We start from the raw sequence: 21344 nt of genomic DNA, 5'->3' as shown, positions 1-21344 counted from the left end.
AATCTGGAATTAAAAGTCTAATGATGAAGATGAACATTTAACCATTGTCAATTGTTGTAAAAAAAAAACCCATCTGGTTCACTAATGTCCTTTAGGGAAGGAAATCCACCATCCTTACCTGGTCTGGGCTGCACATGACTCCAGAGCCACAGCAATGTGGTTCTCCCTCAAATGCCTTCTGAACAAGGGGAAATTAGGAATGGGCAATAAATGCTTGCCTAGTCAGCAACATCCATATCCTATGTATATTTTTCATTCCCATGAATGAATTAAAAAATCAGAAGGCTGCACATTTCAAACTGCAGGAAAGGGTCAATTCTTACTGGAAAAACAATGGTGTTAACAACATACATGGTTTCAATATATAAAGCAAGTGGCATGTTCAGGAGATGAAAAGTTACAAGGTGAATTGCTAATGTCCAGCCATTTGCCACAAATGGCATCTCAACCTTAACCACCCTGTGACTTTTCAAATTTGTTGAATTTGCACATAAATTGACCATTAAAGTTAGGGCTGAATTAATGACACAAGCATCCTTCCAATGATGTGATAATTGTTAATACCAAGCCAATAAGCTGCATTTGCTGCCAACACCATGCACGTGCAGTTGTCTGCACGGCCACCATCTTTCTAGGGGGCAGTGGGACAGTGTGACCACATGCGCAGTCATCACAATCTGCAATTGTAAATATTACAGCACCAGCAGCATCAAGTTTACCATCTCTTACTAAAGGAAAGCAGTCCCTCTATAACATTTGCAGTTTTGCCAGTCCACAGTTTCTAGTCTCCCGCTCGAGCCTTTTCCCCTTAATCTGGGTCTGTCACCAGGAACAAACCAGGGAGCTGCAAACAGAATTGCGGCCATCGCCAGGTGGGCCAGAAGCCTCCCATCCTGGTCCTCGGAAACAGCAGGGAGATCGTGCCCTGACTGCCTGCCCACCGCGGGGCTCAGAAACTGATTGAACAGCTTCAAGGTCTGAAGATCCAGCCAGCACAGTGTCTCTTGCAAATGGTGTAATTGGCTTCTGCACATGTACAGACAGGTATCGGCAGCCATCTTGTGTTGGCAGGAGAGACAGTGATGCCATTAAATCTCTCTGCCCCAGAAAACATCAGAAATACTCAGCAGATCACATATCTGTGGAGGGAGAAACAATGTCTTCGTAATAAAAGACAAATAGCATTCGAAAATACTAAATAATCAAGGTGCAAAAGGTGTTGTGCATGGAAATAAATACAATAACTACCACTAGAGAAAAAGTACCAGGGAAACTAACAGGGCTAAAGGCCGATAAGTCCCCGGACCTGATGGGTTGCATCCTGGGATATTAAAGGGAGTGGCTACAGAGTTAGTGGATGCACTGGTAGTAATCTTCCAAGAACACTTAGATTCTAGAAAAGTCCCAGATGATTTGCAAACTGCCAATGTAACACCTTTAAAAAGGGGAGACAAAAAATGCAACTATACACCAGTTAGCTTAACATCTGTTATTGAGAAAATGTTAGTCTATTACAAAGGGTGTAATAGCAGAGCATTTAGAAATACATAATATAATCAAGCAGAGTCAGCATGGCTTCATGATGGGGAAATTATGCCTGACAAATTTATTAGAATTCTTTGAGCTGGTAATAAGCAGGATAGATAAAGGGGAACCAGTTGATGTAATGTATTTGGATTTCCAAAAGGCAAGTCAATTAGTTACCACACATAAGGCTACTTAATAAGATAAGAGCCCAAGTGTTGGAGGTAGTTTATTAGCATGGATAGAGGATTGGCTAACTCATAGAAGAGAGTTGGGATAAGGGGGGCATTTTCAGGATGGCAACCTGTACCTAGCAGAATGCCTCAGGGATCAGTGCTGTGGCCACAATTATTTACAATATATATTAATGACTTGAATGAGGGAAGTGAATGTACTATCACCAAGTTTGTGGATGGTGGGAGGGCAAGTGGTGAGGATGACACAAGTAGTCTACAGAGGGATATAGACATGTTAAGTGATTGGGCAAAAACTTGGCAGATGAAACATAATGTGGGAAAATGAGGTTATGCACTTTGGCAGAAAGAATAGAGGAGCTGATTATTATTTAAAAGTTAGCATGAATCACAAGTTCAGCTGGTAATAGGGAAGGCAAGTGAAATGCTGGCCTTTATTTCAAAGGGAATGGAGTATGAAAATAGGAAAGTCTGGCTAAAACTATTCAAGGCACTAGGTAGACCATACTTGAATACTGTGAACAGTTTTGGTCTCCATCTCTAAGGAAAGATATACTGGCATTGGATGCAGTCCAGAGAAGGGTTCACTAGGCTGATCCTGGGCATTGAGGGGTTTTCTTATGAGAGGTTGAGTAGGTTGGGCTTATACTCATTGGAGTTTAGAAGAATGAGAGGTGACCTTATTGAAACATATAAGATTCTTAGGGAGCTTGACAAGATAGATGCTGAGTGGCTGTTTCCCCTTTTGGGAGAGTCTAGGACCAGAGAGCATAATCTGAGTAAGGAGTTGCCCATTCAAAAGAGATGAGGAGGAATTTCTTCTGTCAGAAGGTAGTGAATCTGTGGAATTCTTTACCGCAGAGTGCTGTTGAAGGTGGATCGTTAAGTTTTTTCAAAGCTGAGATAGACAGATTTTTTAAATCAGTAATCAAGGGTTATGGGGAAAAGGCAGGAAAGTGAAGTTAAGGATTATCAGATTAGCCGTGATCTCATTGAATGGCAGAGCAGACTCGATGGGCCGAATAGGCTACTTCTAATATGTCTTATGTAACGCTTCTAATGCAATAAACCATCCTAAGGGGTGTTTTGCATTATAAAACAAAGTTTTACACTGAGCCACATAAGGAGATATTAGGTCAGATGATGAAAAACTTAGTCAAAGATGTAGGTTTAAAGAGTGACTTAAGGGAGGAAGCAAGGTAGAGAGGTGTAGGGAGGGAATTCCAGATCTTAGGGCCTAGACAACTGAAGGCATAGCCATCAAAGGTGGAGCAAATAAAATCAGGATGCACAAGAGTCTTGGATTAAAGTAGCGCAGATATAATGTTTCCGTTAATTCTGTTTCTCTTCCCACAGATGCCTCGTGCCTGCTGAGTATTTCCAGCATGATCTTTTTTTATTTTAGATTTTCAACATGTGCAGTATTTTGTTTTTGGAACAATTTAAACTATTCCATTTCATTCTTAATCATAGTTCATTCTTCTTAGCAATCTAGAAAGGAACACATTAAATATTTTTCTTGTCTTTCTTCTCTCAAAAAGAATTTGCTGTCAAAATAACTGAACTAATGGTGCTTGTCATTAATGGTACAACTTCAGACAAGGGGCAGATACACAGTCAAATGTCAATATCTCTGTCTCGTGTTGCGCCACTCCACCCATTAGCTTTGTAAAAATGACATTTTTCTGCCTGGTTTACCATCAACATACACTGAACATGATGAAGTAGTTTTGTTCGCATATTATATACAAAGATGGCATTCATAGACAAATTAGGGAGGCATGATTCAAATGAGTTAGAAAAATAAGAGATTTTAATTATCCAAAAATAAATCAGGGTAGAGACATGTGTTGAGAAAGGGGATTTTTTTTTTGGAGTATTCAGAATTATCTTAGCTAACGTTTTGTTACTTCAACAAGGAAGCATCGATTGACCAAATTCTGAGTAATGAGGCAGCAGATACGAAGAAGCACTAGGAAGCAGTGACCACGACATAATGCAAGTCGAAAAGGAAAGAGCGCTTGACTAGGCATTAAAAGAGGCATTGCCCCAATTAAGTGGAAAGAAAAACAGGGAAATAGAGTTGGAGATAAGCAATATTAAGCATCTAAACAGAAGATTGAGAGGGTACAAATCACAAATGTTCCAATAACAAAATATATTGAAAGCCAGGATTCCATAGATCAGTAGGTGGATTAGAGCAAATCTGAAATAGAGAACGTGCTTGCAGGGTAGATAATGAAGGCAGTAAAATATATAGAAAAGCTACAAAAAAAGGGAGGTTAGAAAGGCTAAGTGCAAGTATGAGAGAAAATAAGCAAAATCCATCTATAGGCATTTTAGTGCTGTGATAGCAGCCCTACTCTTAACATTACTAAGAGATTAAGATGACAAGCATACGGTGGAAAAATGAGGTGGAAACAGATCTAAGTGCTTTGCCTCAGTCTTCAGAGAGGCAGATGTTGCTAGTAAAACCATTAAAAGTGGGTATAAGAACAGCCAGGTAAGATTACAGTCCAAAGACATATTATTTCAAGAATTTCCACACACTTAACAGTAGACAAATCACTGCAGCGTGATGGTTTGCATCCAGTGATCCTGGGAGAAGAGGCAGTGGCTCTGGCTAAATTTTTGCAAAATTCTGTAGATAGGAAAATTGTATCAGACTATAGGCTGGAAAATGTGACTCTCCCCTTTCCAAAAACAAAAATGCAGGATAGGCCAGTTAGTCTTATTTCATTGATAAAAACAAAAAACTGTGGATGCTGGAAATCCAAAACACAAACAGAATTACCTGGACAAACTCAGCAGGTCTGGCAGCATTGGCGAAGAAGAAAAGAGTTGACGTTTCGAGTCCTCATGACCCTTCAACAGAACTGATCTTTCTTTACAAGGAGAGGGAAATATAAGCTGGTTTAAAGTGGGGGGTGGGGGGACTTATTTCATTTATTGGTAATTGACTAGATTATAAAAACAGGATGAAATTACTTAGCAATTGGAGCCAAGACAAAAGATTGCAAAAGATATCATAAACTTCAACCTTTTGTTTTATGACATCTTTTGCAAACTCTCCTTTGTCTCTACCCATCACTGGCCTTCTATCCACCTTCATCTGTCCCACCCCCACTTAAACAGTATATATTTCACCACATTTCTACTTCTCTTTAGTTCTGAAGAGTCAACTGGACTTGAAATGTTAACTCTGTCTTTCTCTCCACAAATGCTGTTAGACCTGAGTTTTTCCAGCAATTGTTTTTGCTACAGAATACTGTAACTTTAAATTAATGCAAGGACTCCCTCCTGTGGAAATGTTGGTCTTCAGCTGATAATCAAGCTTGATAAGCAGATTGGTATCAGGCACAATATTTGATTTTTTTTTTAAACAACTTGCATTTATATAACACCTTTTAACAGAAAACATGTCTCAAGGCAATTTAGAGATATGAGAGAGAAAAACAATTAAGGGTAGGCAAAAGAAAACAGAATTTTCCCCTAGCAGAGAGGTCAATTACAAGGGGCACATATTTAGGGTGATTGGTAGAAGGATTAGAGGGAACGCGAAGAAAAACTTCTTTGCCCAGAGGGTGGTGGGTGTTTGGAATTTGCTGCCTGGTTTGGTGGTGGAGACAGAAACCCTCAACTCATTTAAAAGGCACCTTGATCTGCATCTAAAGTGCTGTAACCTGCAAGGCTACGGATCAGGTGCTGGAAGGTGGGATTAAAATGGGCAGCTATTTTTTTTCACTGGCTGGTGCAGACACAATGGGCTGAATAGCGTCTTTCAGTGCTGTAGCTTTTTTATGGTTCTACTCCAGGAAGCTACGCTATCACTAAGTGATGCATGGTGAGAGTAATGAAATGTAGTATGAGTACAATACATGGTGCTCTTCTAAATTCAGGACTGTTATAAAGAAACAGAATGAATGGAACTTCCTTTACAGCCAAGACTTGGTGCCTGAAACAAAAAAGTTCTCCTTAGTTTAGAACAAAAAAAAAAATCATTGCACTGTATGCTTAACGTTTTAAAACACTGCTCTAAATTACTTTTTTTTCCCCAACTTAAATCAGTATGTGTTCAGATCAAATTGTTATTTAAATTATTTTGCATGCTTGGATGCTATGAGTTATACAGCAATGTAATGTACAACACTTCACTGTAACATTATGGTAATGTCTCCAATTCTGCAAGTGTAAGTCATATTAAGCACAAAGTGCTCAAGCTAACACTTGTGTCCCTCCCTTCCACTATACCATTTGAAAAATACAGCTCTCAAAAAGTCTCTAATGAGCTATCTTTTCTATTGGCAACCAGACGCAATACAAGGTCCGCCAGTTCTTTCTTACAGGAAAGCCAGGCTGCATGCAAAACATCTGGTAAGTACATCAGCACCTTAAACGTGAGGATGTTTCTTTGGATTGATTGAAGGTATGACTATATGGATTTACGGTTGGATGTAACCAGGCATTAAGACATAATACAGGTTGGAAATTAGTTGATTAGATATCTAATTTCAGTTCTTTCTGATGGTTCAAAGTTAATCAGGAAATACCTTAAACTGTATTAATACTTTGGGCCACTAGAGTAGTTCAAATGTGGTTTTTGCTATGTTTTTACCTTTGTCTGTAGCATTCTGCAATACTTGTGCAATATTTTACTGAACCCCAGATGGCGGGAAGAGAGTCTGTTGGGGGACTAAAATAGTGGAATTGCAGTTTTTCTTGAACACTAAAAATTACAGCTCAGAATGATTGTTAGAGAGTAGTCAAGGTCTAGAGAATGAAAAAGTCCTTTGTGGAACTCAACTTTTAGCATAAGGGCAATTATTTTGACATTCAATATATTAAAGCTGTATTAAAATTATAGTACCCCCCCCAAAAAAATGACATTCAATTTCACTTGAGCACAAATTCAATAGAAAATAGAAATTGTACAGGTGGGACATTAAAAAGGATAGAGACTCTTAGGTCTCAAGCACAACCAATCATTCTACTTGCCTTTATACTTTCTCTGTTATCCCTTCCATTAAAGAGAAACCCTGGTAGCTGCTGGGCTCTTTTGCCTCACTGCTTTTGCAAAAACCCTGTATTTTCTTTTTGAGAGGTGTATCTTTAAATCAAAAGTGAAACTTAGATAATTCTAGAAAGGGGGATTAATTGAACTTCTTGGGTATGACATCATTTCAGATAAGTTAAAATTTGGCTGAGATGCTGTGGAGGTGAAAGCTAATTGTGGTGGCTTCTAATCTGAGCAGATACAGTTCAGAATGCAGAAATCATGGGAGGGGAAATCAACAAAAGCTCGCTATAAATAGATCCATTTTCTGTTTGGCAGTTAAGAAGAAAATACCACTCCAGATGCTCTAGGTAAAGCCATGTGCGAGCGAGTTGAACGGGGCCTACTCTGTAAAGCCTTGTGAATAGCTCAGGCACTCTAAAGAACGAAGTGTTTGTATAGATGATCAGACTGTGTAGTGTGTGTGTGTGTTGATCAGTTGAAAAGGAACTCTAGAAAGCTGCACCATCAGGACTGTTGTGATCAGTGAGACGGGATTCATAGACATGAGCCTGGTCAGCATTAACTATGTCTGGGAACCCCGGATAGAATATTCCTTCCAGTGGAAGTGACTCAAGGGCCACACCCAGTGAGTAGGAAAAGTGAGAGATCCTACTTAGAAGCAGAATTGGAAAGACTGAGAGATTGCACAGTGTCACATTTGTGCAGGAAGTGAGGATTGCGCTTGTAACTACCTGAGACGTATCTTTGTTATACAGTAAGTCCTCATTTCACGTTGTTTCGCTTCAGCATCATTAAGTTAATGGGGCCTGTAATCTCATTAAGTGCTGCGCAATTTGTTTTCACAGTTTCCCATGAGACTGGGTTGGCGCGTTTTGGATCGGCCTCTTCACCCCTGACTCAAGAGTTGCAGTCTCCTCACCAACCACCACCCCCCCGCCCCAACTAACCTCCGAGTTGCAGCCTCCTACCACCATCCCACCACCACCCCCCCCTCCCCCCCGCCCCAATCCCCCATCCTCTGAGTTGTGGCTTCCCCCACTGACCCACAAGAGGATAGGTCAGGGAGAGGCCACAACTCAGAGGTTGGTAATGAGGGTAGGGGAGTGAGGCCACAACTCAAAGGTTGTTTGTGTGTGTGTTAGAAAGTTACATCTTACTTTTAAAGTAAAATAAGTTTAAAAATACAAAAGTTATTTCATCAATGTAGGAATTTAGTAATATAAGATATTTCAACTTAGAGGGTATAACGTTTTCTATGATTTTTTTCTGATAAGGTCCTACAGAACCTGACTACAGTTTTAATATTATTTCCTATGGGAACCAATATTTCACTTAAAATCATTTCACTTAAAAGTCATGATTTTCAGAAATGCAACCACAACTTTACACGAGGATCTAATGTATTGACCATTAAAAGTGAAATTTACCTTTTTATTTGAAATAGTTAGTGATTAAAGTATGCTGATTTCAGTTGGTTTGTTACAGTAAAAGTTTTAAAAAGTGTAATCTTGTTTATAGGCTCCCTTTCCATTAGCATTGTGGGGATTCCTTTCTTAAGTTATTGTTCTCTGTGGGAATCATAACAGTTGCCCATAATGTACTGTTTGATATAGTGACTTTTCTGAAACTTTTTACTGTCACAGAAAGTTAATGTTATCTATTGCAGTACACACAAGTTGTCACCTCCTCAACCATACCTAGCACTGGGCCTGTAAAAAGGTCTAATGTTCCTCAAAACTAGGTCCAGACAATTTGAGGATAGGTTGTAGTTAACTTAAAAAAAATTGTGGAGGCTTTGTGGTCGGCATTGAGAGAAAAAAAAAATTAAAGTTTGATTGTCTACTTGATGACAAAATAAATTTTCTTGATACTTAGTTACAGGGTGAGTTGATGCTAAATGTTCTTAGTTTTTCTCTGTTATTATTCAATACTAGCTTAGGGACTGTTGATATCAACTGAAGTATCGTGCAAATATAAACCTTGCATAATGAAAATGCTCATGCTGAATTTCAAAACTGCAGATTGTAAGGAACCAAAAATACTTCAGTAATTAGGTATCATGCAGTTATCTTCTAATCTAATGCAGAAAAGAAAAATATATAATTTTAAAATAAAAAAATGAAAAGATATAATTGCATTAGCAGTTCAGAGAAGATGCACTCAACTCATTCCTGAGATGAAGGGCTCGTCTTTATGAAGAAACTTTGAACAAATTGGTCCTGTACCCAAAGGAGTTTGCAAGAATGAGAGGTGATCTTACTGAAACATAGGATCCTGAGGGAAATTGATAAGGTGGATGACAGGAGGATATTTCCTCATGTAGGCAGACTAGAACTATGGTACTCAGTTAAAGAATAAGAGGTCTTCCTTTTAAGACAGAGATGAGGAGATAGTTTTTCTCTGAGGGTCGTTCGTATGTGGAATTCTCTTCCTTAGAAAGCATTGGAGGCAGGGTCATTAAATAAATTCAAAGTTGAACTAGATAGGTATTTGATCAACAAGGGAGTCAAGGGTTATAGGGTTATGCCGAGGGATTGGGGGGGGGGGGGGCGCGCGCGCAGGGCAAACAGGAAAGCGGAGTTAAGACCACAATCAGATCAGCTATGATCTTGTCAACCAGCAGAAGAGGCTCGAAAGGCCAAATGGCCTACTTCTGCTCCTAATTTCTATGCACCCATGAAGATAAAGGTCCAGATTTTGCAGTCTGTGCCAAAGGGACCATGCTTACCACTGACTTTGAAAAAAATTGTCCGCAAAGATTTAGCTGGCTTTGTGGTATTGATTTCATTTTGGAGCCATCTAAAGGGGACTTCGGGCATCCAGCAGAATGAGCAGTAGTCAGATTAAAGAGCTCTCAGACAGCAAACTGGGAAGTAAAAAGCACTGATTATCATTTACTTTTTAATCATTTGATAGAGCGAAATAATGATTGGGATTAATATAGCTGAAGTATCAAACTCAAAAAGTAAAATAATTGTTTTAAAAATCTGTGGAATTTTATCATGAAACAGTGTGAATGACACTGTTAAATGACTGCTAAAATTAATTCTATGGTAACGGAGAGGTTGTTCAGTGGTAATCATGACCTCGGGACACTAAAAAAATTATAGTGAGCATAGGGCATAAGTTGCGCATCCACAAAAACTGCAACAGCACACGCTGTAAAAGAGAACAGCATCACTGATAGCAACTTCTGGATTTCTCCATTTAACTGCAGTTGCATAGCTGCCAGAAGTTGCTGTCAGTATGACACACAAATTCTGGGCTGTAGTAATCTTCTGGTTATTACTGGAAACAAAGAATTTTACGTTAGTGCAACCTGATAGCTAATACTAAAAAATGGGCTCAAAGATAGAGTGCCCTCAGTTGAATTCCAGCCCTGGTGTCCAAATCAGTTACTCTCTGTCGCTGCATGATGTTGAAGCAATCAGATTCTTATTCCACATCATACCTTAGATTGGAGGCAATCCTTTCTGCTACTTACGGAAACTGCTCAGAAGAAAGGCTGAAAATTGAGACAAACGTACACATTAGATATTCAAGGCTGTTGACAGCTCATCTTCAGCATTCAAATTTGCAGTTTAGTGATGACTGAACTGCACTCTTCTCCAAACAAATCATATCATTAAAGCTTGGCAATAAACACACTGAAACTTTTGTATGTTTAATCAAAATTTATTGTATCCTTGGGGCCAGTCAGGTCTTCTGACATTAAATGATGTTTTCTAGGGAGACAGGACATGTTTAGCAAGATCTGCTATCTTAAAGCAGTCCTAATTATTCAAAAACTGTGTTCACACCCTGCAGAAATCTCTTTGGCGGGCAATGTTTCACAGTACTTGAAGATTCCAGTGCAACAGCTCCATACAACCCAAGATTGCAGCATCATTTGAGTACATATGGCTTACAAACAAAATAGCTTACAAATGTTCTAACCATACTCATGCTACGTCTGAAATGTTCATATATTTGGCATCTTCCTAAAGTGACCTCATGCTTTTAATTTTCAACCCAATTATAGTAAGGATTGCACAGCATATTATGCATAGATTCCAATTCTCAATACGATGACATACTTGCAAACCAGCCAGTGCAATAACTAAGAGCTTTCTGCTGAGTTACACAGCTATCAAGTGGTGCATTAGTTACAGGAAAATAATCCCACAGGATATTTCTAATGAAACAAAAACAACCGTTACCAGATGCAGAGGATCATACACGTAGCCTTAACAAGTCTGTACTTGCAAGAACGAAGGTGGTTAAACTGTATATATAATGACATTGAATGCAGACATAAGTAACCAAGTGTAAAATGGAAGGAGTATAGATGAGGCAAGTTTCAGCCAAGGGCTAGATTTTGTCAACTCCTCCCAGACATTGAAAATTGCTACATTACTTTCTTGAAATTGCAGTGGTCAAGTTGTTAAGATATTTTTGATATGGTTTAATGGACATCCAACAAATCCAATTTTGACAGTCACTCCACAGGAATTTAAAATATTGACTAATATTTGTTTGTTAAGGCTAAGTTCACATCAGTGAATCCCAATGCAATATTTCTACAATTAGTATAAAAAAGGTTACTCCACCACTTAACATGCAATTGTCATCAGGAAAAAGCGAACCGAGTCCAGTTGGTTTTGCAATTATTCTTTAAAACTAGTTTTAAAAAAGCATGTGGGGCAGTTTATATTGACATTTAGACTGTTAATTGTGCAACATTTACAATATACTGCAATGTACCACCCTATCAGAAAACACTACAAGCAAAGATGTTCTTGAAAATTACACTAATTTTCTTCAAATGTATTCTGACTTCTGAGTTTCACCTGCTGCACTGGAATCTAAAAGCTCAAGTACGTTTCAAGGCAAGATCTGAAAATTATCAACTGGATTGAAAAGAAACAGCAATACATTTATTAGATACTACCACTTTGTTTGGTAAGTTCATATTAAGAAGACATAAGCAAAGAACTTTTCTGCAGGCTTATTTAAGCCAATATTTAAAAAGTCCCAAATCTAGTAACTGAATGTGTAGGGCTCACTATTAGTGAACATAAATCCAGTTTCTTAGGGGGTTCCAGTTTATACATTAGCCTATCCTGATCTCAGCAGCCCATTAGCAAATAGCATAAATACAGAATTGGCTTTAGAATGCTGTTCTACTGCAAATATTCATCAGCAATTTCATGTGATCAGCAGAAATATTCAAATAACATATCAGCATTCATATGCAAAACTCAATATTAAGTAAATAGTTAGACTAATACAATAACATTCTTCCGCTGTACAAATTAATCATCTTTAGAACTGAGCGGCCTAAAGTTATGTACAAGGAACCAGCAAATCCCTCTAATGAAATGCAGAGTTTCAATGCTAACTCCAAAACAGAAAATAGGAATTAAAATTAACGTAACTAAAACATGTCTGAATGTGTATATACTTTCAATTCTTGTAAATCAAACTGTCTGCAAAAATCTATAAATCAATGAAAGGCCTATGTACATTCTTTTTTGCCAGTAAGAACAACCCCTTCCCAACAGATTAATTCTTCCAAAAGTTAGTTAATACATTAAGGGGGAACAATCACATCCCTTGAAAAAAAAACTTCTCACATCTACAATTCTTTGCCAGCATTCTGAATTGTGTACAACTATGCAAAGAAATCTAACTTGTAACACTACATTCTGCAATTATGGGAGGGGAAATGCAGCATTTCATCTTTCGATTTTATCACCAATAAATTTCCTAGTTTAAAAAAATGTCGTGGGTAGGACACACGATCCACTGGGAAATCTGCCTGCAAAGCACAAGGGAAAAAATCTCTGTCACAATGCTGCAGGCTGGATTTCTCTATGGCAGTCATGCATAGCTTTGCATCTCAGAAAGATAATTCTAGCCAGTAATTGGTTTCTCTCCCCAACCCATATTAAGGTTGAGTTTGCTTTTAAACCATTTTGTGAGCAAATGCTATTAAATGACTTCAGAAAACATACACCATAGAAAATGTTCCCAACTAAATTAAATCACAAGTAATGCACCACATTCATAAAGAAAAATCAACGACATGGAGATCCAGCACTTTAATCCTTATGACTATGGTGTATGTTTTTAAATGCCTGACAAACTCACAGCACAGTTCTGCAAATAAATGGATTAAAAACCAGGCATGCAACCTCAGTTTTACTGTTGTTATCATTTCTTTACCAACCCATTCTAATTTCTAAAAACCGGCTTACATAAACCAAGTACCCCTTCACCTACGCTTAACCATAAGACGGTGTGTTTACATTGAAGTTACTTTTTTGTCATTGAAACAGACAAAGTCCATGTTGTGCTCTAATGCGCAGGAAAGCAGCAGCTAAATTTCATCTTTGACCTCAAAACAAAAAACAAATAAACCGTTCACTGGACAGCAGGTTAGCAGTAATCCATAAGAATCGAATAAGGGTGCTTGATGTTCAATAATAGACAGCAGTCGCTTAAATTCTGTTCTGTTTTATAATACAGCTTTAGGATTCCTGGGGTGCCGGTCTCTTTAGATCTCTGATTTGTTTGACCAAGTAAGTCTTCTCGTCATTGAATTGTTCATCTTCGGTCCTATCATTCTGGAACTTGCTGAGAAACTCTATCAGTTTGGCCTGGTTTTTCAGCAAGATATCCAGAATTGGCTGAGTTTTGTTGGGATTGGCTACAAACACCTAGAGAGAGAATACACACGTTACATTGTAGGACCATTTCTTCAATAAGTATGTAGATGCTGACTTTAAAAAAGTAAGCCATAACACAACGTTAATGTAAACACTATTTTATTTTTGGGTAGCAACTAAAGAACACTGCTGAATTAGGTACATGTCTCAAAGTACAAATAATTGATTTAATAATATTAGACATGCTTGTAAACACCTCTTAAAGAACTCTAGTTCAGTGCTATTGCAAGAACTAACTGGTCTACAACATCCAGTTAATAAGGAAATATTTTCTTAACTAAAGAAATGTATATAACAATGACATGGGGGCAATTTTAACCTGACCTGTCTGTGGGGAAACTGCTGAGATTGGCAAAATATTAGTGTTTATACCCCGTCTAATTTCACTTCCCATTGAGCTCGAAGGAGTGTAGCAATGAACTGGATGTTCCACCCTATCTCTTGGGTTTTGCATCTGGCAGATTAGGTTAGAATAACTCTAGTGTACAAATAGGATTAAGTGCAGTTGCACATTAAAAGAGATTCTACAATCAAGCAACAAAGGCACAAGGGGTGCGATAGGCCTCCATGGCATTAACCTCATACCTAGTCTAGCAACTTTAGAAAACAAGGATTTTGACTTGCTGAAGAACTACTTTTTTCATGGCCCACTTAAAAAATCCTCCTATTGCTAACCACAAGTAGACCTCCAAACATATCTAGGTCATTAGATCAATTCAACAGGTTGGATTTTGTCTGTTCCTGAGAAACCTTTCAATTAAAAACACCTCACAAAATACAGAGATTCATAGAGTCATTGAGTATATGCCACATTTATGCATAAATCAGAAAAGATTATTAGATTCACCAAGGCTAGACACTTGGAATGAAGCAAACAACTGAATTGATATCACTGAGTTATTCAATTTTGATGGAAATTCTAAACTTTTATAGTTTTAATTTACACACTTTTAATAACTGTCAACCTAGTTTATACACTCAAGTCCTGGAATGAGACTTCAACTCATGACCTTCTGACTCAGAGATTAAGAACACTACCACTGAGTGAAGCTGACACTGAACCAAGCACTATTAGGTATTTCACCTTACAGCTTCTTGTACTCCCAAGTCCCTGCAGACAAGTCACATGTAACAATACCTTAAATACATGGAAGGCCTCAAACTGTATGTTGCGGCTTTTGTCTCGCAGCAGATTCATCATCAACTTCAAGTTCTCTGGTTTGCTGATATACTTTGTCATTATGGTGAAATTGTGTCTATCCAATAGAAGCTCTCCAAGTAACTAAATAACAGTGAATACTTAAGTTCAGTCATTTCACATGATAACTTAATAGAAGAAATTTCAACACTTTTCTGTATTTGCAGTGTAAAGGCTTCAATGTTTATAACAGGTTACACTCCCTCTTTACAAAATGATTTCTGCAATCTGAATTTTTAAAGCTGAACCGCAGCAAAAAGACAGCATTATCCCAAAGTAGTATTTTTTTAAATTTTACTGTAAGTCTGCAAAGCACCAACCTTCAGCTGAGTTTAGCCATTGCACATAAAAAAAACAGTTAAAATTTACCATTGTAATGCACAAAATGGATATAAGGATAAGTTTAATTAACAATGGGCAATCTAAAGGGCAATCATTTTTACTGTACTGGACAATTGTGATTTTTACTCATGCCATATTCCCTCCAGTTAATAACATCTCTTGCCATTGTTGCAGTCAGAAAACATGCCCTCAAGGTTCCATCATTGTGCTACTTCTTCCTCTAAATTCCTCTTGGTTCACTGCTTACCTAGCCTCCCAATGCGAATACAGACATGTTAGTAACTAAAGATGTCGCATTTTGGATAGGTAATAAGATAATTAGCCATAGTCCACAAAGAACCATAGACATCTTGCTCGATTAGAGACAGACAATTGATTATATATAGTTTGAGGAGCACTAATCTGCAAGTGTGGTGCAAGGAGACAAAGCAAGCTTCCATGAACTACCCCAGCTGGTACTGGTTTGAATCAATGCCATTGGCATCATTCTGTGGGATCAGCTCAGTTGACTAGGTGGCTAGACTTGGTGCAGAGTGACAGACAGGAACTTGGTAACCCTTCTACCCACCACCCCCAAGGCACAATTGCATCAGCCCACTTCTAACTTCTCTTGATGTGACCTTTCATTTGCTTTGTAACTTGTGCTTCCCTTCCATTTTCAAAAATTCAAAATTAACTTCATCCCCATTTTGTTCTCTGTTCCCTAGTGACAAGGCGGCAGAACTGTTCTCAATGCCACTCAATCAACAACTGTTGTCAAGTATACCCTGGAAAGATGTGACTTACTTATGAGATTAGTCACCTTTGATGACCAATTCAATGGACATCGCACTCCCCTCCTACATGTCGCTAGGATTACAGTGAACTGTTACAGTGTGTGTGAAACTTTTATATTATGTACTGCAAAAACCACTGAACACCATCATATATAATTTCTGTCCTTACAAATAGAAATTGTCTAAAGAGAACATAGGAACATTTGAACTGTACAAATTAGAGTACTGGTAATTACTGGTCATGGTTGTGGTATTAGCTTGATGTGATGGATTTATGGTCATAGCTGATCTTTCCAGTTGCGTATGATCATCAAACTAGATAAATCCAACATCACAAATGTGCAGCTTTTGACTTTTCCTAGGCCACCTTACAATTCTTATCATACAGATTAAAATCAGAAATTTTCTGCAGGCGCAACTCTAAATACCATATAGTTTAATTAGATTAGGCAGTTCATGTCTGTTAGAGCAAAATGGCGTTAAAAGTATTACACAATCAAGTGCCACGATATGGCCTTCCTGATGTGAGCTGGGATAGAAGCCCATTTCAGTTCCCTGCCAATTTTGAGAAACGTAGGTATGAGTCTTGGGGCAAGGAATTCAGTCCAACCCTGAAATCAAGTGAAAATAGCAGTCTTGGGAGTCTGGCTGTGGTAATTTCAGAGCCTCACTGGAATATGCAATAGCTAACCCAAATCTGAAAACAGGGTACTTAGCAAATATTTTCAATATCTACACCCTTACACTTGCAGCACAATTGTATAAAGTGCAAGATGACTATTATACTTGACAAAATTTTACACATTGCATATCTCAAATTTATTTGAAGTTATAAAAACATTATGCTCTAATATTTAAAACTACATATTTGAATTACCTTCAGTGACTGTCTTTTTGTGACATAGTTTTCCGAATGGAGTAACTTTTCATATTCGCTGAAGAACTACAATTGGAATTCATAGACAATTACTCTTCCAGTTCAGCTTTCAAACTTTTAAAGTTAAACTGTAATGCAAACAACTACCTGCTGTACAAAATCTCCCAAAGTAGCATTAATTTATAAAATTCCATTTTACGTAGCACACAACTTGTAGAGAGATTATTTGCATGCTTACACTTGTGCACTGGTACACACTAATTCCTCCAGATTTGCTTAAAATTGCAACACATGCAGAAAAATAGTTCCTCAACTCAACTGCAAGTTAATTTTTGTAACTTACACATTCTTCTGTGCATTTATAATGAACCTTACTGTCAAGACGCGGTGCCTCCAAGAATGTGCTTATTTTGTATACAGCTTATAAAAGCAGAATTGTCTTTCAAACTTTGGATCAACTGCATGTTAACAAATGTCAAAATAAATGAGTGATATTATAAAATGCCTATATTTTCTTACCCTTAACATTTATATTTGCTTCTCATCATCAAAATTGAATTAAGTATACATTAGACAGCCACATATAATCATGGCATATCGTGTCTGGTGTAGCAATTAATTCAATTTGTTTTGCTTACAAAGGGTTTAGTTGAAGGCCAAATTTGACTCTATGATAGAAATGCAAGTCAAAAAGGTGTACATGATGGGAATCAGCAATAAACCAGTAACAGAACATCATTCAGCACATCTGTGAATTTCAAAATTTTCCAATTACTCATTATTATAATCATGCAACACTATCTTGGAACAGAAGTAACAATTTTTTTTTATTAACCACAAAGCTACTCTCTAAGGTAGAAGAACAATACAAAAAAATGTCACTAGAGGGCACTCCCATATAATAAAATTTTCTGTGTACTTGAACTGTTTGAAGTAACTGTCCCTTCAAATCCAAGATGTATTCCATTGGAATAGTCAGCCTACAAATGGATGGATACCTTTAGCATTTGAATTTATATTGGATTTTTCTGTCTTCCAGGTTGAGTTTGCAACCTTCTTTAGCAATGTCAATTTTGTAGTAAGCCTTTTTTAAATTAATGCTCAACGCAAGCAATTGGGGGATGACAAATCAATACATGTTTAAGATAAATCATAACAGAATTTGCTCTTCATAAAGCAGAGGTTTATTCCACATTGTCCTGGTACTTTACATTCTTCATGAAAACATTCAGTACTGGAGATTATTTGTGATCGAAAATGCTTTCAGCTGACCTGTTTCCTTGCTTCTACTTAACTTTAAGACTGCAGCAACATGCAATATGCAGAACACACACACACAATCAGGAAATGTGGTTATATTCTCATGGATAAGGAGATGTCACAATTTAAAAATAATTAAATGAATCATCCTCTTGTATAGGAATATAAATTGCGCAGTCTCCTCAATTTGCTATATTATGCTATTTAGGATATTACAACCCTTCACAAAATTAAAAATACTGAAATAATAGAAATCATGAATGACATGACTCCAGTATATTGATACTTATATTTATATACAGGTACCGTTCAGAAAAAAATTATAAATATAGACAGCCCAGGTAACCTATACATACTATAGCTCCAAGAGCAATAACATCCTTTAACATGGATTAACTTATATAATGAATAAATAAATTCATCCTTAAAAATCAAACCTAACAGCTCATATATAACCTAGCAACTCTTCCTCACCACACCTCCCTACCCCCTAATCATAGGCCCTTTTCTCCTCTCCTCCACCCTCCAATTGCAGGCCTATCCTACCCACCATCAACCAGTCCCCAAATCCTTGACTTGGTGCCAGATTCAGACTGACGTCAGCAAAGGGGAAGTCCCCACCAGAGATGGTTAGATCTTTGTAGGCTGCTTTTCTTCAAGATCAGTGGCAAGTGCCATTTGTTGCTTCACCAATGACTACAAAATCCAGCCAAATGGCCTTGGAGGAAGTGCAGCAGAGTTCTACCAGAATGATACTTGGAGTGCTAGGGTTAAATTGAGATTAAACAAGCTAAGTTTGTATGCCCTGGAATTCAGAAGACTAAAAGTTGATTTGATCCAAGTTCTCAAGATATTGAGGGTAACAAATAGAATAGATAGGAAAATTATTCCGCTGGTTGGGGAGTCTAGGACTAGGGAGCATAGTCTAAAAATTGGAGCCACATCTTTTAAGTGTGAAATTAGGAAGCGCCTTTGAAGTCTCTTCCAAAGATGGTAATTGATGCCATGTCATTTGTTAATCTTAAATCTGAGATTGACAGGTTTTTGTTAACTAAAGGGTATTAAGGGATCTGGGGCAAAGGTGGGTATATGAAGTTAAGTCACAGATCAACAATGACCTCTTTGAATGGCCTTATTAGCTCAAGGGGTTAAATAGCCTGCTCTTGTTCCTATAATAATTTTCCAGAGCTCACAGACCTTCTTGGCACATACTGGAAAGCAATCACTGGAAGAAACCCCCAGCCCCACTGCCAAGTTCCTGATGCCAAAAAGGCCATATTGGAACTTGCACAAAATTTAAACACAATCAGGTATTAGGGGCAAAGTGGCATGGCAACCAAATCAAATCGGAGCTGAAAAACATCATGACTCAAGAACACAAACTGTAAGACAAAAGAAAACTGCAAGAAGCTAACAACAATGTGGTGTTTAAGGGGTTCTCAATCAGTGGTCTGAGAGAAGATGTCAAGGGGTCTGCCAAAAAAAGGAACTGTGACAATTAAAGAGATCAATAGCCTTATTTAGAGCTGGATCTCCAATACCAGAGCAAAATGGGGGAATGGCAACTAAGAGAGCAATGGATCTAAGTAGATCAGTATCAGGAAACAAAGACAGCATTCAGTTAAGGATTTGAAATTCTATCCCTGACAGCCAGACTATATTGGCCTGACTGCAGAGAGCTCAGGTGCATGTTGCAGATACAAGGGTTATAGACCCAAAAGGTGTCCAAGTGTCTCATCTGAAGTTATGGTTAACGCTAAAGCATCTAAGGGTAGTTCCACCGAGACTGTAATTCAGTGGACCTTTAGAAAAACGAAAGGTGAAATCCTAACCTGCAGCTATTTCATGTTACTTTTTAAATTAAAATTAAGATATTTCAAAATGTCCATCCTCCATGCAAATCCACTGTTGAATAGTGGAAGATACAATGATCCCTCAATCTCCTTTTCTCTTCTCCATCCCCCACTCCTTCAAAAATAAATACCAAAGGAATTATGGTTTTTCTTTAAAACAGGACCATGCCTTTTAAGTGCCATGTTAAAAAGATAGAAATTAAAAATGTGATTCAAATTTGTCCCCTCCCACTCCCTAAAGCAACATACTTTTACTTACTCGATCATAATACTGCTCCAAAAATTCTGCACTCAGTAGCTTGTGTCGTGTAAGTAAATCCTGGAAATAAATCACACAACCGTAATTCAACACCAGAGCAGGAATAAACACAATGGTGCAAAACTGAATCACTTTATAAATATAGGACCAATTAGGCAAAAACTGAACTACCTTAGAATACTCGGGGAATGCCAAGCTTCTGTGAAATATGTAGCTACTTTTCAATAGTTAAACATTAGTTGTAGTCATCCAAAATGTTTAACATTCTGCATTAGGTGCTTAACGTATGATGTGCCTTCTTCAGCACAAAAGATACGTGCGCCTTAAGGTAACTTAATGAGAAAATATATTTCAAGATATGATGTGAACTACCTTGAATGTGGCAAATGCATCTGAAGCAATGTCAAAAGTTGACATTTCCACATATCTGAAGAAATCATAAAATTGCTCAGCCCACAGAATAACTTTTGCCAATGGTTCATGCCGGATACATTCACGCAGCATAATACCGCAATTAAGAGCGATTTCTGGCGATTCGTACCTACAGAAAAAGAAATTCTTTATGATACACAAAAAGGTCAACTTTATCCATATCTTACAATACTGTATTAAATGCTATTTTATAACAAGTGTCCAAATACTTCCCTAGAGTGCTACCTTGGTAAGGTTTATTCTAATTTAATGCATTGGGAATTTTGCAAATAATGATTTTAGCAAGTTCTACTCTAAACGTTAATTTGAACTTCTGATTATGATTAACTTGTGTCTCTCTTTTGCAATTAATCCCAGGGCTACAAAGCAAATTTCTTTATTCTTTCATGGGGTGTGCGTGTCGCTGTTAAGACCAGCATCTGTTGCCCATCCCTGATTTGCAGGCCATCTCAGAGGGCAGTTAAGAGTCAACTGTATTGCTGTGGGTCTGGAGTCACATGTAGGCCAGACTGGGTAAAGACAGCAGATTTCCTTCCCTAAAGGACATTAGTGAACCAGATGGGTTTTTACAACAATCCATGATAGTTTCATGGTCACCATTACAAAGAATAGCTTTATGGTCCAGATTTACTAATTGAATTTAAATTCCACTAGGTGCCACATCCCAGAGCATATGTCTGGGCCTCTGGGTTATTAGTCCAGTGGCATTACGACTACACCACCGTCTCCTCAATTGAATAGAGCATCCAGTTTTCTTTCAACTCTCAAGAATCTGCAGTTTAATTTGTTAATAATATTAAACAAAGCTTGAAATATAAATTTTAACACAGCCATTTCATTTGTGCACATTATAAAACACAAGGACTTAAAACGGCAAAAAAAATCCCACAGCATTGCTGAAA

The 21344-nt window shown here is 37.7% G+C and overlaps 1 protein-coding gene across 2 annotated transcripts in view; it reads right to left on the bottom strand.

The window, feature by feature from the left end:
• Positions 1–10394: 10394 nt before the first annotated feature.
• cab39 (calcium binding protein 39) overlaps positions 10395–21344 on the bottom strand; it is an 84667-nt gene continuing 73717 nt past the window's right edge. For both annotated transcript variants that reach the window (XM_041181333.1, XM_041181335.1), the window contains 5 exons: positions 20383–20551; positions 20011–20070; positions 16639–16704; positions 14584–14727; positions 10395–13436 (listed from right to left, as the gene is read on the bottom strand). In XM_041181333.1, coding sequence (XP_041037267.1) covers positions 13248–13436; positions 14584–14727; positions 16639–16704; positions 20011–20070; positions 20383–20551 — 628 coding nt within the window. In that variant the 3' untranslated portion in view covers positions 10395–13247. The remainder of the gene's footprint in view (positions 13437–14583; positions 14728–16638; positions 16705–20010; positions 20071–20382; positions 20552–21344) is intronic.

The sequence above is a fragment of the Carcharodon carcharias genome, chromosome 2, assembly GCF_017639515.1.
Source record: "Carcharodon carcharias isolate sCarCar2 chromosome 2, sCarCar2.pri, whole genome shotgun sequence".
Taxonomy (NCBI): Eukaryota; Metazoa; Chordata; class Chondrichthyes; order Lamniformes; family Lamnidae; genus Carcharodon; species Carcharodon carcharias.
This window is presented reverse-complemented; position numbering and strand designations above follow the sequence as displayed.